Raw genomic sequence first — 26,437 nt, forward strand, 5'->3', positions numbered from 1 at the left:
TCAGTGTGAGGGGGTGGGGTTACATGGTTACCAGATACCTAATGTCAGCCAATATGTGCCTGCCACCCAGTGGACACATTTAGTAACGGAGAACATACAATTGATTGAAATGTTCAAATAATCCTGGAGACTTGAAGCTTAAATGAATTCAGGACGTTCCCTTTTAGACATGCAGCTGTTCAGACCATCTCTACACTCTCCTGTCTCTGCCTCTTGTTCGTCTACTGTTTTTATAAGTTCCTAAAGAAGTTGACAAGATTTAAATTGCTTTCACTTGTTTTTTGCACGTTTTTTGATGCCACGAAGGTGTTTATGAAATTCACAAATTTTCAATTTTCAAATACAGCCTCTAATACAAATGTAGCTGTTTAGTATTTTTTATCCACTGCAGATGTTCAGTGTGGCTTTGAGGTCTCATTTCACACAGTAAATTTCACCAAAACTAGTATTTTTTCTACTTATTGTTCTCAAATATATATATGTATAAATAATTCTGCCAGGCCTGAAATCGTGAGGTTTTCTCCTTGTAATTATTGTCATTTAAATGAAACCTCTCATGCGGTTTGTTTGTTGGTTTTGCTGAGTTAGGCCTCAGTCACTGCTTGCTGCCTCTTGGTGTGTTGTGTTAATTGTTTCCCACCCTGTCTCCTCCACATTTCCCCCGATCCTCTGCTTTCATCCTTTTTCCTGTTTTTCCCTTTATCTTTTACCCAATATCCATATCTTTGGGTGCACCTGATTCTCTGACCTGACCTCTCACTGGCCCTGCCCTTATACCCGACCCCCTCCCGTTTCACAGTAGTCTGAACAGCGTTAACAGTAGTGACTCCAGGGGATCCAGTGGCTCTCACTCTCATTCTCCTTCCTCCTCTTCTTCCTCTTCTTCCTCACACCACCTCTTCCACCACCATCACCCCTGCCATCGGTACCGTAGCACCACACTACCGCAACAGACTCCGGCCCGGCTCGCGAGCATCTCTTCCCATGACTCTGGCTTCATTTCTTCATCACAAGACCAATACTCATCGTACAAATCCTCATCACCTATGCCAGCGGAAGTAAAGGTAAGAAAAAAGTTTATTGTTATTCTTTTTCATTTGTATGTATGTACTGTATTTTAGTCCTCTCTTCTCAGACTTCACTTGCAAAAGAGGTTGTTGTGGTCAGGGACAGGAAGAAAAACTAAAATCAGCAATTTTCGCAGCTTATGTCTGAAACATCTCCATAACCACTGCGAGCTGGCAGCAGAAAGTGTGTGTGGTCATGATGAAGTCATTTTACTGCTATTATTTTAGCATGAACGCACAGGAAATTTGTCTGTCTCCATTCTGGCCCAGGGCAAAACAGGTCAGCCCCATCCTGCTATTAAAGAGTCGACCGCTGTAGCAGACTGTGGTTTGCTTAAACTTGCAGAGGCTTGAAGGTTCAGCATATTGTATTTTCATTAAATGATTCATAGTAAGATGACATGTTGTGGTGTCACCAGTTTGTACTAACCTTCTGTCTCAATGAGCGGGTCTCTTTCTTTGACTTTTATCTAAGCGTCTGACTCAGGGATTCAGATGATTAGCAGTGAGATGCACCAGGGACCTCTATATGGGCTTTGTGGGTTGAGATCAACCATGAAAAGCAACTGCACCGCTGGGCATTTCGTTAGTTATAGTTATTATAGTTGGACTCCAGGCATTAATGATGCAGTGACAATGGTTTGGTTATGTCTGCTCCATTTAGAGCACAGTCGTGGGAATCAGACCTTCTGTTGCCTCATTCTTTCCAGTTATATCTAATACACCCAGACTACGGCTCATGTTTCATGTGAATCCTAAAGCACATCTTTGCTTGTGCCTCCCTGTAACAAAGCTCCATCGCTGCCGATGCCCATGCAGTTACTGTTTATATGGTGCCTCTAGTCACTTGGCTACACAGAACTAACTGCTGAGAACTGTGGAAATGTGGCTTCTGCTTCATAACAAACTGCTTCTCTCCATTTCCCTCCGTGTGCCTCTCTTTGTGATTCCTCTTCTCTACACGTTGGTCTTTCTGTCTGCACCTCGCTCCCCCTGATATCACCTCACTGCCTGCTTCCCACTGCTGCTGCCGCCACCCTCGCCGTCCCAGCCCTGTCCCAGTTCCGGCTGCTCTGAGGTGTCAGAGACTGGGCAGCTTCACAGTGACTGCGGCTCTCCTTCTCCTCTAGCTGCTGCTGCTGCTGCTGCGCCTCAGCACGATACTGACAAGGTGAAACAAACTCATCCACTGTGAATCCTACACCTACTGTATGTCACATCAATGTCTGCAGTGTCCCTGCACTGGATGCATCACGCCTTCTTCATACTAAACTTAATTTATTTCCTTTTAATACAAACTCCCTGACGTTCATTCAGTTCAGCATTTGTGATGGTTTTGCTTATTCTGAGTTGACATGATGAATATGTATTCTGTTGGTTCTGTGTTCCTTGATGAGGTTTGTTTTTATGTTCCATTGGTTATCATTTCAGTGATTTATTCCATTGCATGTTTGTTTCTGTTTTGTCTCGTTTTATCCTTTCTCCCACCACTACATGTGGTTCAGTTGTCCAATGGTTTTGACCACTACAGTCCAACCAGTTCCCCCTACCTGCACAGCAATGGGGGAAGTTTAGGCTCAGTGTCGAGTACTGCCTTCTCCTTCCTCCCGGTTTCCTCCCCACTCTCCACCTCCTCATCCTGCCCCACTCGTTCATGGTCACGTCCTGCCTCAGCCTTGCTGCCAGACTACCCTCACTACTGCACGATGGGCTCCACCATGTTGCCTTCATCGCGAGTGCCCAGTTGGAAGGTTTGTCCATCACCCCCAGTCCTGATGATCAACATATTCTCATCCTCTGTATTCAGTGTTTTCACCGTACAAACCTGGGTTTTGTTTTTGCTTTGCTGTTAAATGTGTAAATGCATTTTAAGGTCAAAGTTGACTTTGTTTATACTCATCAGCTATTAAGTAAGACATCACTTTCTTCACAGGACTGGGCAAAGCCAGGACCATATGACCAGCCTATGGTCAATACGCTGAGGAAGAAGAAAGACAAAGAAATGCCAGCTGGAATACACAACAATAGTAGTTTGAACAGTGATAACGGCCTCAGTCTGCCAGGCCTGACTTCTATCACGCCCTCAACACCTGAGCTACAAACACCAAACCCATCAGTGGAGGAGACCGTCAGGACTGTGGCTGCACCTCTCAAGGTCTCTTTTAATCTCTGCCATTAGACTGAAATCTATCACAGCAAACACATACCGTAGAAGGCATGTAGCGTCTACTTAGCAGTTTGAACTATGTTTTATCCACATTAAATAGCTGCTTTTTGCTGTCAGCTTGAAAATGTTGCTGCTTTTTTAATATAATTCTTCAGTGAGGAAGTTACCCCTTTATTCACACTCACTGATTAAAACACTCAAGTCTTAGATCTGCTCACATTCAACTTACAGTTCCGCAGTGTTTTTGTAGGCATTTAGACCACATGAATGAGCCTCCAACCTCAAATTGTTCCATTTAAAGACCTTTATGAGTCATACCTAATTATTTTAATGACTCGCACAAATTGCATGTGGCTGTATCCAGGGATCACCGTTTTTCTTTGGGTTATTGCTACAGGCTGGTGATAGTGAGGCCCACGAAGAACTGACTCTGGCCTTATCCAGAGGTCTGGAAATGGACACCCAGAGGTCCAGTAGAGACTCCATCCAGTGCTCCAGTGGCTACAGCACACAGACCAACACACCCTGCTGCTCTGAAGACACTATACCTTCACAAGGTACATGTTCAGCAGTCAGTACAAACCACCTTCTTCCTTTTCCTCTCATATTAAAATATTCAGCTCTGTAACTCTTTTTTGTCTCTCTAGTATCGGACTATGACTATTTCTCGATGGCTGGAGATCAGGAGCCAGAACAGCAGCAGTCTGACTTCGATAAGTCCTCCACCATCCCCAGAAACAGTGACATCAGTCAGTCTTACAGACGAAAGTTCCAGACCAAACGCCCGGCCTCAACAGCAGGCCTGCCCTGCACCCAGGCTCCTAACCATGGACAAGCCACTTACTCTGCAGGGCCCTGTCCAGCCACACCTATCCACACAGGAGCCTATCCGTCCACACCTGCTGGGGCTTATCCTTCTACCCCTACAGGTATTGATCGCACAGGCTGTAGCTTCTCATTAGCTTTCATTCATGTACATATCTTCTCACTTTACTGTTTGTGGATTATTGCAGGCTCGTGTTCTGGTCAGGGCTTTTATTCTGGATCAAGCTCCCATAATGCCTGTAGCTCCTATTCTACAGGCCACGGTCCAGTTATTGTCACGCCAGGGGTTGCCACAATCCGACGCACTCCCTCTTCAAAACCGTCCACGCGACGTTCAGGCTCGGTTGTGGGAGCAGGCCCTATCCCAATTCGTACACCAGTCATCCCAGTTAAAATCCCAACAGTGCCCGATATGTCAGGAGCAGTTAACGGGAGCAGGTGTACTGGGGCGGGAGGAGAAGAAAGCCCAGATTCGTTAAAATTTGCAGCAGAGGACGATGCTGGAGGTCTGTCTGTGGAGTCCTGGAGTGGTCAGGCTACAACCAATCCTCCCACTGTTCCACTGGCCCACCAGCTGACCCAGCCGTACGACCACGGCGAGACGGGACCAGAGGGAGAGGAGGTGGGAGAGGGCGGAGACGGCAACATGCTGGTGGCTATTCGCAAGGGGGTCAAGCTCAAAAGAACCCTTACCAACGACCGCTCTGCACCACGCATCGCGTGATGGACCGCAAACATTTCACTCACTGCCTCAGTGATGAGTAAGTGGATTCAAAGGCTTTAGAGAAACCTTAATACAAATGCGATGTATATGTGAAAAAGTTGTTCAGCAACTACATTTTTTTGTGTATGTTCACGTGGACCTTTTGTGAGCCTAATAAGAAAACGAGTTTCCTATACATACAGTATAACTGAATAAGGGATTGTGGCCTAAGCATTACAATTATTTCCAATCCGAGCCCACGTCTGTGATGACTGAAGACAGCAGCAATACACCACTGGTCAGAGATGTTCAGGATGCAAATGACGCACATCTACCCATTATAGATTAGGGCATGGACAGTGTGGACTGAGTGCCTCTTCTCACTGTAAAACACATTCTAATATATATACACACACATGTATTATACGCATACATAGCTTTGGAAATACACTGTGACCTTGATGGACAAATAAGCATTTTTGCCCCACGGTGACCATACTGCATCAAGAGTGCAGTATCCAGGTGCTCTACAAAGGGATGGGAGGATTGCTTACCTGGAGCAACGTGCTATGTTGCCAAAGCTTTGCAAAACTTTAATGTTTGAGCCTCTCACAGAACATTACAGGAGCTGCCAAGAAAGCAAAAGAGGAACCCAGGGACTGATCTGTCCCAGCTCGGTTCACTCTGTGACAATTGGATGCTGCAGCTTGGATCATATATATTTTTTTTATGTTGCATTACATTGTGTAATTTGCAAATGGCTTTGCACGAGTCTGCTTCCTGCTCTCTGTATCTAGGCTGAGTTTCCATTGGTTCCTCACGGTGCCAAAATCAATCACTTTCACTTTTTTTGAACAGGTTTTCTAGATATTTGTGACGATCACACACCTATTGTCTGACGGTGTGAATCTTTCATTATCAGTAAACATACTGAGCTTTGGCAAACTCCTCAGGGGGTTGTGTTTATATATTAGCTCCTTTTTGTAGCATTTATTAGCCATAGTTCAACCGGTGGCCATTTCTTGCTCTTAATATTAAATGTCTAACTGCAGTGTCAAAATTATATTTGAATTTAAGTTTATATATGTGTAATGGACATTTTATAGACATTAATGATGCATTAATGAGTTAAGATGCAATCGGTAATAACAAACAGATTTAGTTTCATTTTCTTGCTCTGGTTGCAGATAGATTTAATTTTGTTGTTTTATTTTAAGTTGTATGAACATGTATTCATGTTCTAGATTTTTGAACGGTGACAAGTCAAGTTTAAACGGATTCACAACTGTTGTATCATTTTACAAATACACCTTTTATAGGTACATTAGTTTTTGTTCAGACTGCAGCATTGTAAGACAAACGGTTAAAGCTCTTACTGTTACAGTTATAGTCTATTTTAATTTTAATCTCAGTTGAAGCACTGTGAGGCTGTGGCTACTACAAGAGCTATGAAAGTGTAAATATTATTTAGTTGTACACGTTATGCCAGGAACTTGCATGTTTATAATTTATTATCTTTCTCAGCCTTTAAATCTCCTTTTCTGTAGTTTTTTATTTAGATTAATGATCAGAGTTGGTTCCTCTGATAATGCAGGTACTGTCTGATTTTGTTCAGCTGATTTTAGTTTAAGAAATGTCCTACTATGATTCAATGAAGCCCCATATTTTACACACGCGGCAGTGATTTGTCTGCTTTTAAGGTGAAGAGCAGTTTGAGTAAAGTGTGTTGTTTGACCAAGAGAAGCACAAAAGTACAAACCTAACCACTTTTCGCTTTGTGAGGAATGATTTAAATCAGTGTTAAGATAAACGCAGATTTAGGGCTAACGTTAATCTGCATCCACTTGGTTTTCAGTTCAAGATTTTATTTTTACTGTGTGTGCACATTTGAGACTGAATGAAGTAAAAGCAATAATGATGAAAGGCTGGTTGAAAATTCCCAGAGTGAATATGTCTGTACTCCAGCTTTAGGAAAACGTTAGTATCTAGTTGGTGGTTGTTTCATCGGACAGTTTCCCAACACATCATGGCATTAAATCTGCTTGGATGTTTTGAGAAGCCCAGCATTCAGTTCTCAATGTTATTGATAGTAATATTTTTGTTCCATCCATGTATTATCTACGTGTAATTTCCATATTGAAATGTTTAGCATAAATATATATTATATCAGAGTTGCCAAATGTTATTATATCCTATGAATAAGAGGTTTTCATTTTGGGGGGTGTACAGGTCTGGTTGAATTTGGTTTCTAGCCTAATTTCTAGCTGATTCTAAGCCCCTGATGAGAGGTTGACCTCTCTGTCCCTGTACAGTTCAACAAGCTGTTTGGTTGTTTGGCGAAGTGAAAGCTTGTTTTTTTTTTCGTTGTAATGACAGCTTTAGCAATGTAATAAAACCATACATTTTGTTTCGGCTCACTTCTTGAATGTGGTGGCGTGTACATAAACAGTTCCCAAGACATCATGGTTTCCCCATTGCCCTGTGCTTTGTGGATATAAACAACTAGGTAGTGTCTCATTCTGACCACGAGGGGGCGCACTCGCCTCAGTAGCCGTTTCTGCCTTAGAGCTGCTCAAAAGAAACCATAGTGTGAACAAGCAGTCTGATGCTGTAAGTCGAAAGCATGCTGATTGTAAAATAATAACTAAGAAAAATGCTTTATCCTCCTCCTCCAGGTATCACCTCCTTAGAACATATGACTTCCACATGCTGTTTTCTCGGTGCGTGAACAGGTCACATGGTCACGTGCAGAACGGCAGGAGGAGGAATGTGAACATCCAATAGACAAATACTTGTTTTAAAATCTTACTCTGCAAAATAAATGATAGGAAATAAACGAAAAAAGACCAAATAACTGTAAGAACATCATTGGGTTCATTTCTATGCAGAAAACCGACGGACAGTAGCGTTGTACTGTACGTTAGTGTCCGTTGTGACCGAGCTCTACGTGTCCTGGTGCCGTCACAGTTACGCACGGAGCCGAGCCGCGCTGCTATTGGAAAATATTTCCGGTGCCGTCGGGTCCCTCCCATCCGCCTCGCTCCATCCCGTCACACAGAGGTTGCTCCGGCCGTGATAACGCTGGCAAATATCGCAGCCTGGTCACCGCGCGTGTTCGGCCTTTGAAGCGCCGCCGTCAGAGCCGCGCGGCGGCGGAGCGAGCGCCGCGAGCGCGCGAGCGGCTCCGGGCTTTTCCAGGCTCGCTGTGGAGGCTGCGGAACGGGACGGAGGAGCGTCGGCCGAGGTGCGTCCGACGGGACAAGTTGCAGTTTGTGTTTCGGAATCGCTGGCGCATCCTTCGCTACTTATCGTTAAAGGCAGCTGTGAATCCGCCCGTTTTTACGTAACACGGGAATGTTGGCGAGAGGGCCGCGCTTTGCCCTCACTAACCCAGGCTCGGGATGCGACTGTGGTCCGCCTGTAGCGGAATTTTCAAAATAAAGCGGCATTTTAATTTGAAAAGCCAACTGTCGTCTTAAAGTTTTGTTCCAACGCCTGTTATTCATTCACCCCGGCGCACAGCTCGAGCCGCTTCACCGGGATGCTGCCGTGCCTGCAGAGGGTCCTGCGACCCGCCCTCTCCCTGAGAGCCGGCCCGAGGCTGCCCAAAGCCGGCCCGGTCCAGCACGGCACGTCCGGCGCGGCCGCGGCGGTGCCGCGGTGCAACCTGGGCACGCACCCGCTGAAGGAGCCCGTGGAGCCGCTCAACTCGCCGCGGGGGGCCAAGGAGTTCATCTACAGCCTCCATCCGTCCGAGCGCACCTGTCTGCTGCGGGAGCTGCACAGGTTCGAGTCCATAGCCATTGCGCAAGGTAGGTCACGTGTTCATGCTGTGACTTTGTCTGACACACACACTTCTATTACCGCTTGGTTATTCGGGTTTCAGGAAACATGAGAATGAAATTATGAGAGTACAGTATGGAAGGAGAGAGAGGAGCACAGTGCACGGCCCTCTGTCAGGAGAGAGAGAGAGAGAGAGAGGAAGTGGGCCGATCGATACAGAGAGGAGACTGGAGGGAGGAGAGACAACATCAGTGATGATGAGGAGGAGGAGGTCCAGTCTGTGAGGCTGCTCTAATGTCACCCACTGTCTGTATGAGAGTCCAATCAAATCCCTCAAATGGCTGTAAGATCAAAAACGAATGGTTCTCAGTCTAAACGTCTCCCAGCGTTTGAAGGCCTCAGCTTTTATCTTAAGGACCGACTTCCTGAGCTGCTGTACTCATCTGCTCCACAGCATCCCAGCGTTGGTTGCTATGAGTTACGGTCTTGGCTAACGCTGCCGCACTGTGCTCCCGATGTAAACGAGCACAGAGAGAGAGAGAGAGGGGGCGAGCGAGGGGAGACACCTGGATGTTCCACTGACTCCACTCCTCTTCTGCTTTTAGTCCTCGTGCCGGTTCATTCCATCTTTCAGACTGCGTGTGCTGTCGCCGCCTGCAGATCACAGCCCGCCATCGTAACACATAACACACAACCCTGCAGCCTCACGCTTCATTTTAGTCTCCTGTTTCCCCAGACTGGCGTGAGTTGATCAGATTTGATGGCGTCTGTCTCAAGCAGAGCCCAGCGTTCTCCAGCGCTAATATCCAGGTGATAACGGACTGATAGAAGGTGACAGGCTTGCTTTTAGCGGAGCCACATTAAACGCCCCGCAGCCGCGCCGTCACAGCTGATTCACCTAACGGGCGGCTCACAGTCGCCGGAGGTCCGATGCTGTCGTGGGCAGCAGGTCCGGGCCCGAAGCCGGACTCGGGCCCGGCGGCGCCGGTGCAGCGGCTTCCAGTATGTGACTCCTTCAGCGTTGCCCCACAGCAGTGACTGAGCGCCAGTGGTTTCCCCACCGCTCAATTAAAAGCATTTCCCTTCCTCCTCTGAGCTCCGTGCCGCGCTCACGGGCTGCGAGCCCACCGTACAGAACCGGGCCCTGCTTCCACTTCTGTCGTCTCTTAGGCTCTTTGTCGGGGCGACGCTTTCACATTTGCGGGAGCTTTCTCCTCCCTTGCTGTGTTCGGGCCCTAATTGGTGCTGTGGGAATAGAGTGTATGCTCATAGTTCTGTGCTTCAGTCTACGTGGGGTCATGCTCCACTGCTTTGGATCTTCCTCATGCACGTACTGTACACTGGCTGCTTATTTATGCAGGAGCCGCTCATCATCAGGCCTTATAATGAATGAAATGAAGATAATGTGACCGCTTTAATTCAAACAAACGCTTCTCTTCATATCAAATGTCATTCATTGCTCATCTTTAGATATCTTAAAATAAAATAAAAATGGTCCAGTAATTATTTCATAAAATGTATTAATAGATTCATTTCCTTCCTTTAGACCACAACACGGATCCTCTTCACATTTTACGCAGCCATATTATATTAACTCACACTCTGTGGCCTGATCGATTCCTGCATTTGTCTAATAAATCACAGGAGAGGTGCACACACACACACACACACACACACACACACACACACACACACACACACACACACACACACACACACACACACACACACACACACACACACACACACACACACACACACACACACACACGGGTCCTTCAGTTTGCAGCTTGTTGAGTCGAAGCTCAGATAATGAGAAGCCTCTGGAACTGTAAAATCAATCAAATCCTAAGGGGAAACAAGAACATTTGGTAGAACACAGTGTTTTATGCCACGTGTGGCTCGTGGAGCTGTCGACAGGAGACGCGTCTCAGGCAGAATGAGACCTGGCTGCTTCCGTATTTATTCCTGCTACTTTTCTCTATGTTTTTTTTCCTCCACGACCGTCAAATTTGAAACAGAATTCCCCCGACACGGCAGCTCTGGGGATTTGTGACTCCACTCTGCGTAGCAGAGGGGCTGTGGGAGCAGTATTAGCAATCATCAGCTATCACAGGTCCAACAAACAGCCTGATGGAGCCCCGCAGATGTGCAGGCTTTCCATTTCTCCCTTTTCATGAGTCACTGAGTCAAACTGGATTCTTTATTGGGCTTTTGAGCGTATTTCAGCACTGTGCGGCCGTGCGTGATGTAGAATGTGAGTAATAATCTGTACTGTAGACACACACACACACACACACACACACACACACACACACACACACACACACACACACACACACACACACACACACACACACACACACACACACACAGGGTTCTGCTTTGAGTAAAGGCGGTGACTGAGAGTAATTCATCAGCTGTCCAGAACAAGGCCTTAGTGACTGTGGGAGGCTTTTAATTACATCCAATAAATGAAACAACCCTGATGTGGGTCTAACATCCCAGTGCTCCCAGTCTTTGGTGGTAGGACCTGAATCCCAGACAGTGACTTCCCGCCTTGACCTTCATGCTAAAGCCTGTTGGAGATACCAGCTTTAAGATAAAGGTGTTTCCACTGAGGCTCTGAGGGCATGCGGCCTGTTGCACATTGCTGCTGTGTCAGCAGCACGGGACCGAGCCAGCATGGAGGACTGTGAGGTGACACTGACGAAGGCTGGAGGCATTTCCACTGAAACCCCGTCCCCTCGTGCCCTGTTGGTAATGAATGCGCTCTTCTTTTCAGGTCAGCTGGATGTGGCACCACCTACTGCAGCGCAGCTAAGATACGGTAAGAGCCCTTTTCGCATGCCTTGTTTGTTATAATGCAGGCAACATTGATTGGAAATGAGTGACATCGATAATTCAGGCTCCAAGACGTCTAACGAGGGTCAGACTGAATCATAATTAAGGAGCAGCCTATTCTGGCTGCATGAGTCCACACAGTGACAAGCTCTAATCTAGATCTAAGATGAGGCATAAAGTGAGTCCATGTAGACAAACAAGCAGCGTGTTGAGCCACAGGCTTAACAGATGCATGATGGGAGCAGGACAGTGGGTGGATGAGATCCACCCGCCCACGCGATCGCCGCTCCTCAGGTTCGTCTCCCCGAGGCTGCAGAGCTGAAGCGTTCCCGCTTTGACTCGTCTGTGGAGATCAGACAGGAGAGCCTGAAGGAAACGTTGATTGGGACGGACACAGCCGAGTCAGTGTGTAAGACTTGACTTGACTCCAGACGTGACTCTCTGCTGCTTTGAACCGATCTGTGTGAAGCCTGACTCCACTCTCTGCTCCAACAATTGTATTTGTGTACGAACGAAGAGCAGGATTCTCTCTCTCTCTGAATCAAGAGACTGAAATCCCAGTAGCAGGCGGTGTTAAAGCCAAGTCTGTAAGGGATACGCGAGTCAAGGAGCTGTTTTCTGCTCTGAAGCCTGAACAGCAACAAAACAAACACCCGACACGCGGTGAAGGTAAGACGAGATGGGAAATCAGGTTCTCACAGAGATTGTTCTCAAAGCAAACACTCGAACTGTGGCTGAACTTGAGCTGAACTCCAATGGGCGCGCACACACACACACACACACACACACACACACACACACACACACACACACACACACACACACACACACACACACACACACACACACACACACAATCTCGCGAATTCGTGAATCTAATCAAGTCACAACTCGTCTTAAAGATATATCATAGCTTTAACTTTATTTAGTGTTTGTGTGCTTGTGTTGAACGGCTGCTCGTGTTGCTGATTCGTCCTCCTGCTCTCTGACCTACAGTTCTGCTGCACAACGCCCTGCCCTTCGTCGGCTTCGGATTCCTGGACAACTGCATCATGATCGTTGCTGTAAGTGAGAGTTCTCGCGTCGCCCTCTGAGCGTCAGCTAATATGAGATCTGTCCGTGTGTTATTAATGTGCTGAATCCTGACTAGAGCAAACGCACCGTGCGCCCGTCTGTGACTGAAGCACGGGAACGGAGATGAATGAGGTTCTGTGCAAGCGCGTTTGTTAACACAAGGTTGAGGAACGGATGAAAGGATGTTCTTTGGCGACGATATTAGACGATGCTGTAGTCGCCTGTAAAATAATATGCATCAGCTCAATATGGCAGGAACAGACCGTACCAGAGGCTCGTAATGACTCCCGTCTGTGATGTGTGTGTTATTTCGCAGGGCACGCAGATCGAGCTATCGATCGGAGTGATCCTCGGCATTTCAACCATGGCAGGTAGGACGAATGCATCATGTGTCTGTGGCGCGAGTCCTACTTTTTGCTCAGGTTGCATCAGTCTGGGCTGGAACGCGCCCGACGCTCTACTGACTGCACGCCGCTGTCTTCCCTCCCGCGTTCTGGCAGCAAGTCGGTGGAAATCCACACGTCTGAACCAGTGAAAGGCCTCTTCTCGCTCTCATAATGAAGCTTTAATGATGAAGCCAGTTTATCTCATTTGGAGAATGAAGTGAGGCAACATTAAAGGGGAGCTGACGCTGGCTGGCCCAGATAGAAGTGCAACACGGTGATGGCGCTCAGCAAAGAGGAACCTTTGCATTTTAATAGTATAATTAGAGCCCGAACGTGAAACAGCGCGTTTCCTTCAAACAGACTGTTTCCGAACGTCTCCGATGATGAACCGCTGAAGGTTATCAGCCTGTAAAAGCAGGCTGTTTCACAATCCAATTCCCTCATATGAGAAACAGGAACAATGGGACTTCACCTGCAGCACTCTGCTGCTGCTGCGTGAACCTTCTCACGGCCCATTTATCGTCACAACTGGAAAATGCTCACGTCCGTAGCTTCAGGTCCACGGAGTTTAGAAAGTTCCCATGGAGCATCCATCACAGTGTTTGTTTGTAGCGACCTGGAGGAAAAGCAGACTTGTTATTTGGTCGGCCGGGTGATTTTGATCCTGAAGTGAAAGGCCATTACTGTAAATAAGACATTCTGCGAGAGCCTCTACTGTGGATGCTTTCACAGGACATCTTGCTCTCCCACTGTGGAACACTGTGGCTTTGTGACAAACAGGCCTGCTCCTCGTTCCATCAAACCCTCTACCTCCTCTGCTCGGGTCCTTTAAAGGGATCCCTTTCAATGTAGAAGCAATTCTCAAGGTCTGAGCTGCTGCCTTTGTGCCAGCATCACACAGCAGCAGCAGCAGCAGCAGCTCATCACCAGAGGTTCCCTTCATCCTCCAGTCACAATACAAATCCAGTGGACGTATGAGACTAATAACAAACATGTAAATACGAAGGCTGCCACAATATGCAGTGACTCATGCTGTGTTGTCTTCCTCGCATAATGAATATTTCCAGACCTGAACTGCTTCCTCTTCCTCTCCCCTGCAGCCGCCGCCCTCGGCAACCTGGTGTCTGACCTGGCCGGCCTCGGGTAAGACTCATCACAACCTTTCATCATGCGCAGCTCCGCAGTGTAAGGGAGTCATTGTGTAACCACTGCAGCGGCTCAGTGTTAAACAGCAATTAGTGGATTTAGCCCAGAGGAACGTAAACACAAGCAGCAGGGGACAAAGTGAGAAGTGGGAAAAGCCGAACGGAAACGCGGCCGCGTCGGCATTAATCACGAGAACACGCGTTCCGCTCGGTTTTTCATTTTTTGTTCTGGCAGTGGCACAAGTCTGAGAGATGTTGGAACTCATTATGGATTCATGTTGTTGCTCTGTGATGAAATGCAACGCTCTCCAGAACTAATAGCAGAGCTCTGGCTTCACACAGACTGAGTGGGCTGTTCCTCAAACCCCCATCTGAACATTTATAATAATAAAATGTTCATAATATTTGACTCCTTTCCCATTTTTATTTAGAGATTAGACATAGTCATGAAGCAGAAGGCTTTTTGTTTGCCTCTTTTCTTAAATACCTGTGATTAGCTGTGATGGATGACCATAAAGACCATAATATAACGGGAGACGGGGCTGTTCGCCTCTTGAGCGCCTCCTAGTGGCGCTCTGCCTACTTCACCTACAGCCTCGTCCAGGCATGGAGACACTAAGACAGAGCAACGTGCTGTCACATCTGCGTCAGCGATGAAGCGACGGGCAGGTCTCAGACCAGCTTTGGTCGTTACAGGAGAGCAGATCCCTAGTGGCAGCTTTGTCAAAGGGGAAGTCTGATTGGGGCAGACTTCCTGTTTGATGGATTTGCGCTGGTGAACGTGGGAGGCTGTGAATCTGCAGCATCTTGTTTGGGCCCCGAGGCTGAAGTTGCCTCTGTACCTGCAGTCACTGTCTAAGAGAATTAGCCTGATGGGCCCAGGTCAGAGGTGATGGCAACCATGAATAGTCAGGTTATTTCTATGATGTAGTTCTATATAGATAGAATAAAGTCTGGGCAAGTATGAACATCTGCATATGTGCTCTAAATTAAGTTGGTTTTTCTAATTTTGAGTAAAAGTCATTATTCCAGTTTTATTCAAAGTCAAACCTCAGGCTGGTTGATAAACACATAAGCAAAAGCCTAAATCAGATTGACATCCACAGCTTTTTAATGAAGAGCCGCTTCTCTCCTGAGGGCGATGAATGATCCGCTCTGTCTCCGACGCAGGAGCGCCCTTTTTTATTTCATTTCTTGAACTCCCTCCGTCTGTGTGGAGTCGTCCAGCTCCAGGACAGATCGGTGTGACCGGATCCCACCTCCTCCCTCAGAGCTCCCTGTCCTCCGTCACTGATGTCAACGCCCTGAACAGGAGCCCGGGCGTTTCTCTGATCCTCCTCCGTCCTGTTGGAACACATGAAACAACCGCTGAGAAATGCAGTGAAGCAGCTGAATGCCGTGGTTTGGGCCGTGGGTTCTTCTGCTCCTCTGGGTCCGTTGGCGCTGCGCTTGTGCCAGGCTCGGACTCAGCTGCTGCTTGTGTTTCTGGGCTTTTGGGGCCCAGACGGAATCGTTACCGCGCGGCCCGACTTAGCTGCGACACGGGCCTGCGTCCAGAACCCAGCTGCTCCGGCACCTGTGCGTTTCTGTGCAGCAATAATAATAATCGTGTTGAGTGTTTGCATCTCTGACACATCATTAATCCTCTTTGCCTCTTTGAAGACGCTGTTTGCACCATTAAGCTGTTAAGATTATGTTGCAGCAGTTTATCTCTGCTTCTGGATGTGAATTCTGATGATCTCGGTTATTAGGAATGAATCCTAGAACAAACAAAGTCGTAGAGGCCACAGTCATATTCGTGTCTTTCATAGAGATTAGAGGCGTCGCACGGACTGGTTTGATCCAGCCGCTCGTCTCCTTAAACGCTGCTCGGCTGCAGCTGCGGCTGATTCGCGCGTGCAGTGAACCCGGGGACCGGTCGGTGCCAGTCGCTGAACCGGACCGGGGCCCAAACGTGGGCTCAGCCGTGGTCTCTGAGCGGCAGAGCGGTCCCGCTGATCTGTGAGCGTCTGCCTCTCCTCAGGCTGGCAGGTTACGTGGAGGCCCTGGCGTCTCGTCTGGGGATGCAGATTCCGGACCTGAGCCCCAAGCAGGCGGACATGTGGCAGACCAGAGTCAGCTCTCACTCGGTGCGTATGCCGCCAGACAGTCAGATACTCAGATACTCAGGCTGGTGTGTGGAAGGGACGTGTGAATGGAGTTAGCTGTGCATCCAGCGTTTATCTGTCTGCGTGTGCGTTTCACCACTGCCGCCTCCCGCTGCGTTCAGGGTAAAGCCATCGGCGTGGGCATCGGCTGCGTCCTCGGCATGTTCCCTCTTCTGTTCTTCAAGGACGACGAGGAGAAGAGGGAAGGCCAGAAGGAGAAGACGCCGCCGCCTCCCGCCGCCGCCGCCGAGAGCGCCAAGAACTGAGGCAGACGAATCCTCCTCAGGATCCGCTCCAACGGGACTCTTTCACTGGTGGGCCGCGAATCTGTTCTGAAGAGGACGCGAGATCGTTTGATTGTAGACTTTGAACTGAAGCACACTGAACTGGATCGCTGCTACTTCAAACTGTTGCACTTGTGAGCTGACCTTATTTCGAAACATCTCATGTGACGCACACGTCTTTCCGTCGTCTGCGCGAGTCCGTTCCATGAAGTAGAAACATCTGACGCTGGTGGTGGTTGGTCAGAAAATGAAGCGTTTTGGGAAAGAGGGTCACATTTGCATACTAAGACGCACCATCACATTAAGCGAGATAAGAAATGGTAAGAGCCAACCCCTGGAGACCAATGTCCCATTTGCCCCAGTTCCAGCTCCAGTATTATGAGCTTTACCTCCAGCTCTGCCTCAGCCGACCTCTACTGCCACCTACTGGTCAAAGGCCAGAGGAGGGTTTGTTTGCTAAAACGAGATGTAACAAAAGCATTTTCTCACCCAATAGTGTCCTTTTAGAAAGTGTTTATTTCCCTTGTAATATTTAGATTCATATTTCTAGTCTATATTCTCTTCTTATCACATCGAGGAGCAACTTTAAAGCTATTCTATGTTACGGTCTGCTACTAAAATCAAAACCCTGTTGAAGATTATTTATTGTGTGACTGCAGTGATACTAAACGATCATAACATCAAAGGAAATGTACAAAGAACTGAAGTTGTCTAAGTTGGTAGGACTTTCGATCCAGTTGCTTGATTTCTATTGTGCATGCACTGTTAATTAAAAAAATAACCATATTGTACATGTTGACTTTGTAAGAATATAATCAAAACAAAAGTGTAGAGTAGATTTTAAAATAAGGTTGAATCACTGAAGCTAAGATGAACAGCTGAGGCTGGAACAACACGGTAAACGTCAGAATTCAATTCCACTAAAAGGTATTTTTTGGGCCGTCTACACAGCAACAAAGCACAAATGTGCGTAACAGACAGGAAACGCTCTCTGCAGAGACGTGAACTCGTCAGGATAGAAGACGGCGCGCTTCCTTCGACAGGAGCCCCTCTGTTTGCACTGCATCCGTAAATTGGCTGACTCGGCGGTTCACAGAGCTGCTTTGAAGAGCTTCCACCTTGATGGCTTAATTAACTGAGCAGGACTTTATTTTGCGTCTGTGCTATTTTTCTATATTTGAGGCTGAAGCCTGTTTGAACTCAGTCATGCATCTCTTTCCTTTAGTTTTTTTAGTTTACAGGCTGCAGTGTTGATGTAAACCGTCTATTTTATTGCATCTTTTTATTATCTACTTAAAGGTTTCGTGGTAACTGTATAACCTGTATTGTTGCTGGTGTTGGTCTGTCTGGCACTATGGCTATTAGATGGTTTGCCATCATGATCTACTGTAAAGCAGGTCAGGTCTAGACTGTTCAAATAACCTGTGAAGCCTGCTTTTATTTCAATCTAAGCATGGTAGCAGCAATACTATCAGCAAATGTAATGATGCAGAGAAGAAAATTATGGATTATAATAACTAGAAATAGGAGAGCAGAGAAAATAATTAAATGCATCTACAGTTTCCAGTCAGTGTGACGGCTGCATAATGTTGGAAGAGTTTTGTTAACGTTCTCAGCTCGTGTATTCGTTCGGTTATGTTGGCAGCATTTACTTCATAGGACAATTATTTACTTAGCAGCATGAATTTAGCTTCAGGTTCACGTTTCATCCATTTTCACCTTCAGTGTATGAAGACATGCAACTGTGCTGGTAACTATACAAATATAAGAAGTTAGAATAAAGTGTTATGATGTCATTTCAAATAAGTACTTTCACTTTCCTTTACTGACTTCACTCACCGGGATTCACTCATCTTCACCTAATAACAATAAAGTTCTGTTTAAAGGTCTTACAAAGTCATTTTAAGACGTTCAGATCCATTTTATGGGAGCTTGTTGTCATTAGTTGTGCGGGTTCAGGCCGACTGAAAACACAGCACAGACACGGCCCAAACGCTGTCAGAGGGGACCGGACGGCGTCACGGGGGAAACTGAAGCAGCAGCTTCGACAGCGTCGTGGGAGACGAGGCATCGAGGGAGGACGGGTCTCAAAAGAAAGGCTCCGGAAAGATGTGGAGAGAAAACATCTAGAACTCAAAACCTCTGTTGGTCTTAGATTATAAAAACAGAACGTACCTCAACATAATGATTGTTAAGACACAAAAGATAGTTTCACTGAACCTTTATTTGTTGCAAACAACTAAAATCAAAATGATGTAAGAAGATCACACACTCAGTACATTTGATCCCACATACTTCAAACACCTAAAAAATATCTTACATCACTATTAAATCATTGACATAGCTGCTCACTCACTGACGCCATACTGGATATGTGCCACTCGTCTCTGCTTTTAAAAAACACGCACACACGCTCAAGAGAAACAATTACGTTCACACAGAAAAAAAGATCAAAAGGAACTGCTTGGTTTTGTAGTCGTCATATTAATTAGCCTAACGTAGAAACGCAGAAAACACACACACACACACACGCACTGAACAGTGCAGTTTGTTAGTAAACCAAATGATCAAGAACCTTCAAATACACCTGAACTCGAACGCACCATTAACCACCAAACCTCAGTGCTCCTGAACATCTCATGAGTGATAGTCTCCTAATGTTCGTCAATAGAACCACAACTAACTTTGTCCATGAGTCCATCAGGGTCAGTTATGTGACATAACGTAATGCAAAAATAAAACTAGTGATGAGAAATAACTGGTGTGAACTTGTTTCTGCTCCCAGCTCTGCGTCTGGAGACCTCGTCCTTCATTACCAACACACCAGCAGGTGTCTCTGTTGAATCCACCCACCAGTGAACACAGCACCACGCTCCCTGTGCTAACAAACACTTTTCTCCTCCTCCTCCTAGTTTACAACGGATGCTGTTCATTTCCTCCCTTTCACCACAGCTTTGTTCCAACAGGTTTCCCGCCCCATTCATCTAAATACTGTACATACATATCGCTGCATGATGGTTAAATTACATAACTTATTGGCACTTCCATTTACGACTAACGTGCAAAAGCTTGTTGGCACACAGTTGGACTTGTATTTCCAATTTCCTTTATATTTACAGGGGTTCAGCTAAAACCAAGAATAATCTATAAAAACTGTGGTCTGCTTGTTCCAGAGAACATCAAGGACTCCACACGTGGAGAAGCTGCCAACCTTAAACAGCAACGGTTTCATTGGATTGTTAAAAAAAACAGACCCAGGTCCACACAGCGACACTGATGGCGGCTGAGCGTGGATAACGTCCACACACGCTGTGGGTGCAGCGGGTCCGTCAGCCCCCTCTCTCCTCGGCAGCCTCTTCTGTCGTGGCCGCACGAGAGCAGCTTTTGTGTGTCATCGCGGCGAAGTGCGAGCATGTTTGCTTCCTACGGTGCGTTCATGCATGAGTTAGTGTGCGTCCTGGTGTTTGGGCCCCGTTGATGAGCCGCCGTCCCACTCAGCTGGCTGCGATCCCACTATTCAGCTGCACACAGGACAAGGGGAAGTGAGTCCGCTTTGTGTCTCGACAGCGGGGCAGACGCCTCCTCAGGTGGTCTACTCTGGAGCCTGAGCTCATCTTTGATCTACTGTCTTCTCACAATATGGCGGAAACGTGCATCCTGCAACCTTTGTGCCCTAAATCTAAAATCTGTCTCATTCCACATAAAAAAATAACACATTTCCTATTATAAAGGTGGCGGAGTGCCCTTTAGGGATAGTCATTTGAGAGCGCAGGATTCACCTTAGCACGAGTCTGGTAGGAGGCGGGAACTGGGGCTTCTCAGTCAACTTTGTGGTTGTTGTTGGAGTGAGCGGGCACCGAGCGTGAAGATGCGGAGGAGGAGGCGGAGGAAGCCGCCCTGTGTTTGGGATACAGGGCGATTGCAGCCAGAATGCTGATGATGTGCACATAGAAGTACATGGACCTGAGGAAGACGGGAGGACCGGTACCATCAGAGGGGGAGCAGACGCTTCACAGTCCAAACCCATCCTTTCAGACCCATCCCCAGGATCATTAAACCAGTCATACCTGTAGTAAATCATGGTGGACTCCAAGGCCAGGAGAAGGAAAGGCATGACAGTGTAGCAGATGGCCAGCTGGGTGGCTGCCCAGGTTATAACGTCGTAACCCAGCTTCAAACCATCGGAGCCCAGGAAGAGGTGGCGAACAGACCTCCGTACCTGCAGATCAACAGAGAGAGCTTCTGTTCAAGCTACAGGCAAAAAAAATGACTCAATCGGTTTTACTTTCCCTGAGAAATGTAGTTAGAAAAAGGAAGTGCTCACAGCCCGCGCTGCGATGGTGATGGGTATGGCGGTGATGAAGGTGAAGTAGTACCCGGGATACGCCCCGTGCCACAAGGCCGACAGCAAGAAGGTCAAGGCCAGCCGCTGCCTGGGGGCTCGGTCATAGCACACACTGGAGGTCAAATGAAGCAGGAGCATTTAATACGGGGGCACGTTCCCACAGCGGAGACATGTGAGTTCACCTACGCTTTAAGCCAAACGCCTGTTCGAATGTTCCAGTTGTCTATGAACGCCTTGACGCTGGTTGCAGTCTGGAACAAGACCAGTAAATAATGATAATCCCGCCCAAAGAAGAAAGGAAAGGTCCTGTTTCACGTTCATGATCGCGACTGACGCCGAACGTACCTCAATCCCGAGGATGTTGACGTTGGAGACGAGCTCCCACGCCGGCTTCCCGCTGGCGTCCGTCCCGGAGAAGCCGTAGCCCGCGGCGTTGTGGACGGCCTCCGCTGCCGCGGCGACAAGGCGAGAGGGAGGAAGCGTCACGACAGGGCTACGGGCCGGCTACGGCCTAAGCACGCGGCGCTCACCTAGCGTCCAGGCGAAGTAGAACTTGGGCCGGGCCGCTTGGATGGAGAAGAAGGCGTAGGCGAGTCTGGAGAGGAAGGAGGCGCTGCTCACGAAGCCCGGGTCCACGTTGTAGGCCACCGGCAAGGACCGCGTCACCGTTAAGTGGAACAGCATGCAGACGAGGCAGATCAGCAGCTTGCGACAGACCGCGCCCTGAGGAGGGGACGAAGACATAACTAGTGGGGGGGAAAGCAAGATGGAGGGTGGTTTTAGATAATCCATCGCCTTCTCACCAGCGGGGACGGCTCCAGTTTCCTGCTGTAGCCGCCGTACCCGTTGCCCGCATGACAGTGGGGCTGGAGCCGCCTGCTGACGTGCCGGCCCTCTATGAAGTCCATGTAGTCCTGATAGTCGGTGCACGGCCCCACCAGCACGCTCAGGAAGTTCAGCGTGTAACTCAGGTACTCGATGAGAGAAGGCCTCGCGCTGCACAGAGGAAGACGCTCCGTCAGTCGGGAGAAACGGCCTTCACTTCAGGCCACAGTGGGAAAGCATGCCTTCGGAAAAGACTCGCCTTCCACATCCGAATGATAGCATCTGCTTTTCAGACTACAAGGATTCTGCCTTCACTACACAAAGCTCATGTTTACAATATAACCCGAATTAACTGAAGTTAAATGGGATCAGGGCAGACAGAGGACGACCTAATGACAGGATTTTCTAGTGTTGTGGAGTGGCATGCACTGATGATGATGATGGTGATGATGATGAATGCAGCTTTTTGGCATGCACATAACGCGTCAGGTTTTCCACACATGCCTTTTACACCAAACAAGCTATTCACCGTGGCCGCATCTCCTGGTCATTGCCCTTCGCGGCTGGAGAAAAACAGCTCTTTACTCTTTCAACGGCGTCAACGTGGATGCAGCTCCGTGCATGCGCACGTTGACGCCGACTCCGCACGGCGCAATTAAAGGACATTAAGACCTAGGAAACGTGTCACAGCCGCAAAGTCAGATAGAAAACAAGAAGAACGTAAAACCTGCCACCGGCCCTGCATCAATAAAGAACAAAGCAGAGTAGTTAACACCAATCTTATCTACTGCTACGACACACAGCCAAGTACAAAGAATGTTTGAAACTTACTTTATAGCCAAACGCTTCTGCTCTGGGGTCAGCTGCTGGGATTTCTTACACATACCTGGAAGCAGAGCTAAAGTCACTACTGACCCTGTTTGGACACTTGAACGTGAACCCATGAGCGTACACATGCATATGTCCTCCCCTCATCACCCCAGCCTCACCGTCATGGAGCTGGAAGGCCAGCGTGGTGACCTTCTGAGTGACCATCATCAGGGGCCTGAGCAGAGAAGGGATGAAAGAAGTTACTAGGTTTGCTTTGTTTCTTAACCCTTCGAAACTGCCAGAAGCATCAACTCGAAGGCAGCGATTTGTCATTGACAGTCAGTATGAACAGATTAGATCCACCCTCAGTCACAGATGGAGACCGCTGTCCCCAGAATGTGTGTGTGTGTGTGTGTGTGTGTGTGTGGTGGTGGGGGGGTGGGTGTTGGGTGTTGGCCTATTTGTTTTACTAATCCCTGCACACACAGTGTAATCACTTACACTCGCCCGTTATTCACATCTGCTCGGCCTGAACCTTTACACAAACCAGAGCTCGGGTTTAGTACGCGACCGCAGGGCTGGCTCCTCACCAGAGTCACGGGGAGTCGACGTGCCAACGCACTCACGCACACCGGATCTGGCAGGAGAAGCGGCTGAACGCGGAAAGGCGCGCCGCTTCGAAACAACATCACAACCACCGCATTAGCTCCCGGTGAAACGCCTGACGTCACACCAGGCCCTGAGCTCCCCCAGCGCTGGAAGCCACTACGCCACGGCAGTGAAATCACAGCAGCGGCCGCGCGTCATCAGCTCACAGGCAGCTGCGGCACGCACTGCGTTGTGCGTAGCGCTTGTGGCCAGATCGGATTTGATAACAGTGTCAATAAGGGCAGGCACAAGGTATGAGAAACCAGCGGAGCCGGAGGAGCCACTGCTCGTCTCCACTCACAGCACCGCACGCCTCCTATTAGTCCAAATGCGGGGAAGGCTTTACGGAGGCGTCGCTTAATGGTCTTTCAGCCGCCGTGTTGACCCAAGGCTGCGGCGCCGAGGGCGGGTCCGGCGCCGTGCGGGAACGTTAACCCGATAACGCGCCCAGAGAGGGCGAGGCTGATGGGGTCCTCCCTCACCCAGAGAAGTCGGTGGACAGGATGCCGTAGTTGAAGATGAAGACCCGGCTCACTTGGCACGCCGTCAGGTAGCCCATGGCCGTCACCATGGAGTACCTGTGTGGAGGAACCGCAACAAGAACAATGAGGCCACGGATCCCAGATTAAAGTCCCGATGTTCAGTAACGACAGTGGAGAAGTCACACGCCGCATGGACATAGAGCTGTGTGTTACACCAGTGAGTCCACGTGCATGGATGTGTGTATACTGTACACGGGGAGGGGAGGGGAGGGGAGGGGGGGGGGGTCTAGCACCAGGACCAGCTATTGACACTGTAACATAGCAGGAGCATTACTCACCTCCGTGGGCGTGCACCGAGTCCTGACACTATCTTAATTCATGTTTTCCACCCTGTTCCAGTGATAGAAAGGAGTGCAGTGCGGTTCAGTGTGTATTGTGTAACTAGGAGGAAGGTTTCGACTGTGGGCTTTTTTTGTTTTTTTTTTATCTTGTGTCAGGTCCTTTATACGCGTTCAAATACCAAATTAGTGTCACCAAACCTTAACGTGCTGCTAATAATACACATTCAAGTTTTACCCCCACCTTTAGAAACGCGTGGACCCCAACAACGCTACATAGACACTGGGAACGTGGCTGCATGGAAACAAAGCACAGTTTCCCCTGTAATAACGGGCCACGCTTGCCTGGGTGGGGTTTCAGGCCGACTTTTACCTTTCCTTCAGCAGCAGTTCAGCCCACGCTGACGCAGCAGGGGAACCGGGTGGGGTACGTTGTGTTGTGGGAGGGAGTGGCGGGACGTTCGCAATGGGAAACAACCTTGGCTGCGTAGCTCTAATCTGACTTACTCTCAGAAATGAAGTGCTACATTAAACTATGGTACAACAAAATGAACCTGTTGGGTTTCTGCCATGTCACGTGCTCGTGCCACCGATCATTCCTCCGACATAAACAGTCAGTGGGTCAATCTCGTCGGACTAGTTTTCCCAGAATTAAACCATACGTAGAATTGCATCATATGATGTGGAAATAGGATGCTGCACTCGCACCAGCCCCCCCATATACACACCCCCCTTGTTGGCATGGCGATACAGGTTAGTCTGGTCTGGGAACAATACATGGAGCAACGCATGCATTGTGCCCCACAGCAGGACCGAAGCGGATGTTATAAATACTAAAAACACGTGTGAGTCTCCCTTGAAAACGTACTTGTGCACGTTGTTGATGTCGGCTTTGAGCATGATGAGGTAGCAAGCGGCCACTACTGCCAGGATGTGAGCGGAGTACCTGCAGGGCGGAGGAGACATCGTTAACCTCATTCAATGGATTATTCCTGGTCAAGTGAAACATGCTGTATAGCTTTAATATGAAGTGATGTCAGATTTTTACACACACACACACGCACACCCAGCATTTAAAACCTGCTGCTTTAACGTCACCACACATTCTTTGGTGTGTCTTCCTCCCGTAAACATTCCTGACTATCAGGCTGGCATGATCGTGGACACAGTAACTGACTGCTCCTTAACCACCACCCGGTGTCACGTTCCACAATCGCTATGAAGTCTTCACAACATCAAGTATTGGACAAGTGATGGAGTGGGTGCACGGGTACCATCCAAAGCAGAAGATGAGGAAGGCGATGCCCAGGAGCGTGGCCACGGCGTGTCTGATGAGGGGGTTGGAATGACCGGGGCAGAGGTAGAGGCGAAACCAGAAGGCAGCAGCCAGAGCAAACAGCTGACATGCTAAGAAATTCATCTGTGTGTGTGTGTGAGAGAGAAATAATCAGCAAACTGCGCGTGAACAACAAACAATGGTAATAATAATTAGAGGCTGCATGAGGCACATTTAGTGTGGTTGGTTCAGCTCATTGTGGGTGTAGAGGTTTGTGCCGACAAGCAGTTGAATTAAAATGTTTTTAAATACTTTTCTCGTTTGTTGGTTTTGCGTGCAAGGCTTCTGTTTGTATCCACATGGACACAACGACCTGGGAAGTTTGAAGTGTGCGCTACTCCAATTACAAAATGGGCGTCGGCGGCTGCGCGGGTCTCTAACAAGATTAATTAGCCAACAGAGCGTCCATTCAGACACACACACACACACGCACGCACGCACGCACGGATGCTCGTACCTGATCCAGAGGGAAGCGGAAGAATTCACTGACGGGCAGCAGCAGCTCGGACCCGGTGGTTCTGAAAGCGGTGTCCGCGCGCTCGCCCATCCTGCGCAGTTTCTGTGTCGCGAGGCCTTCGCGTTGCTCTCGGTGATTCTCCTACTTCTCTCTAACAAAGTCCTCACGGCTGGATGTGACTCAAGCGCATCGTGTCCCGTGACGAGTCAAACCAGTCCAGAGTTTGGTGCACGCCCAGCGTCCTCTCTCTCTCTCTCTCTCTCTCTCTCGCTCTGTCCCTCGCTCACTCTCTCCTCCAGTTCCTGTCAAGCCAGACTCATACTATGTGCACAGGTTTTTCTGTCATAGCTACTAAAATAAAAGCCCAATTTAAAAAAAAAAAGAAAAAGTATTATGGCTACACCTTCTCTAAGTTGGTTTCCCCTTACTCTTATTTACAAATCTGCTACTATAGAAGAAGTTCTAATTATTTAAACTATTTTTCTTTTCAATAATGTTTGGATCATTTTATGATATTTTACTTTTCCACGTAATGAAGTTGTTTCAAAAACACACTGCAGCGGAAGTGTGAGTATTTTTGGAGAGTTGTTGCGTTTTGACCGAACATTGGAAAAGGATGAAGTATTTGTGTCATGCCCGTGATTTTTGGCTGTTTTAATTGCGGCTTCGGTGCAGAAGTGAAGCGAAGAGTTCTGTGAAGGTTACTGTGCTCGACTGTGAGAATAGAACGACATACTGCATTAAGCTGTACACGCCCTATGAGGTCCAACA

At 48.2% G+C, this 26,437-nt stretch overlaps 3 protein-coding genes across 16 annotated transcripts in view; 2 read left to right on the top strand and 1 right to left on the bottom strand.

The window, feature by feature from the left end:
* LOC114842653 (protein MTSS 1-like) overlaps window positions 1–7,169 on the top strand; it is a 32,198-nt gene extending 25,029 nt beyond the window's left edge. For 5 of the 11 annotated variants that reach the window (XM_029128371.3, XM_029128369.3, XM_029128370.3 and 2 more), the window contains 7 exons: window positions 800–1,064; window positions 2,119–2,238; window positions 2,573–2,818; window positions 3,001–3,222; window positions 3,632–3,791; window positions 3,882–4,163; window positions 4,248–7,169. In XM_029128371.3, the coding sequence (XP_028984204.1) occupies window positions 800–1,064; window positions 2,119–2,238; window positions 2,573–2,818; window positions 3,001–3,222; window positions 3,632–3,791; window positions 3,882–4,163; window positions 4,248–4,783 (1,831 nt within the window). In that variant the 3' untranslated portion in view covers window positions 4,784–7,169. The remainder of the gene's footprint in view (window positions 1–799; window positions 1,065–2,118; window positions 2,239–2,572; window positions 2,819–3,000; window positions 3,223–3,631; window positions 3,792–3,881; window positions 4,164–4,247) is intronic. The other 6 variants (XM_029128374.3, XM_029128376.3, XM_029128377.3 and 3 more) reach the window with 5 other exon arrangements.
* A 492-nt stretch (window positions 7,170–7,661) lies between these two features.
* Window positions 7,662–18,231, top strand: LOC114842662 (transmembrane protein 65-like). The gene is made up of 8 exons (XM_029128388.3): window positions 7,662–8,006; window positions 8,285–8,574; window positions 11,331–11,375; window positions 12,386–12,453; window positions 12,780–12,834; window positions 13,950–13,992; window positions 16,018–16,123; window positions 16,264–18,231. Exons 2-8 carry the CDS (start codon window positions 8,304–8,306, stop codon window positions 16,405–16,407), a joined length of 732 nt encoding a protein of 243 aa, XP_028984221.1. The 5' UTR covers window positions 7,662–8,006; window positions 8,285–8,303; the 3' UTR covers window positions 16,408–18,231.
* A 400-nt stretch (window positions 18,232–18,631) lies between these two features.
* mboat1 (membrane bound O-acyltransferase domain containing 1) lies at window positions 18,632–26,103 on the bottom strand. 4 transcript variants are annotated; one of them, XM_029128382.3, is made up of 14 exons: window positions 25,667–26,102; window positions 25,148–25,293; window positions 24,742–24,819; window positions 23,536–23,631; window positions 22,585–22,640; window positions 22,427–22,481; window positions 21,574–21,766; window positions 21,301–21,493; window positions 21,116–21,219; window positions 20,957–21,021; window positions 20,750–20,882; window positions 20,493–20,644; window positions 20,205–20,388; window positions 18,632–19,946 (listed from the first exon to the last, which is right to left on the bottom strand). In XM_029128382.3, exons 1-13 carry the CDS (start codon window positions 25,754–25,756, stop codon window positions 20,244–20,246), a joined length of 1,506 nt encoding a protein of 501 aa, XP_028984215.1. In that variant the 5' UTR covers window positions 25,757–26,102; the 3' UTR covers window positions 18,632–19,946; window positions 20,205–20,243. The 4 variants fall into 4 exon arrangements, with proteins under 4 accessions (XP_028984215.1, XP_055359258.1, XP_055359259.1 ...); XM_055503283.1 differs by having other exon boundaries at window positions 18,632–20,388; XM_055503284.1 differs by lacking the exon at window positions 23,536–23,631 and having other exon boundaries at window positions 18,632–20,388; window positions 25,667–26,103.
* Window positions 26,104–26,437: the final 334 nt, after the last annotated feature.

This window comes from Betta splendens, chromosome 16 (assembly GCF_900634795.4).
Source record: "Betta splendens chromosome 16, fBetSpl5.4, whole genome shotgun sequence".
In the NCBI taxonomy this organism is placed as follows: domain Eukaryota; kingdom Metazoa; phylum Chordata; class Actinopteri; order Anabantiformes; family Osphronemidae; genus Betta; species Betta splendens.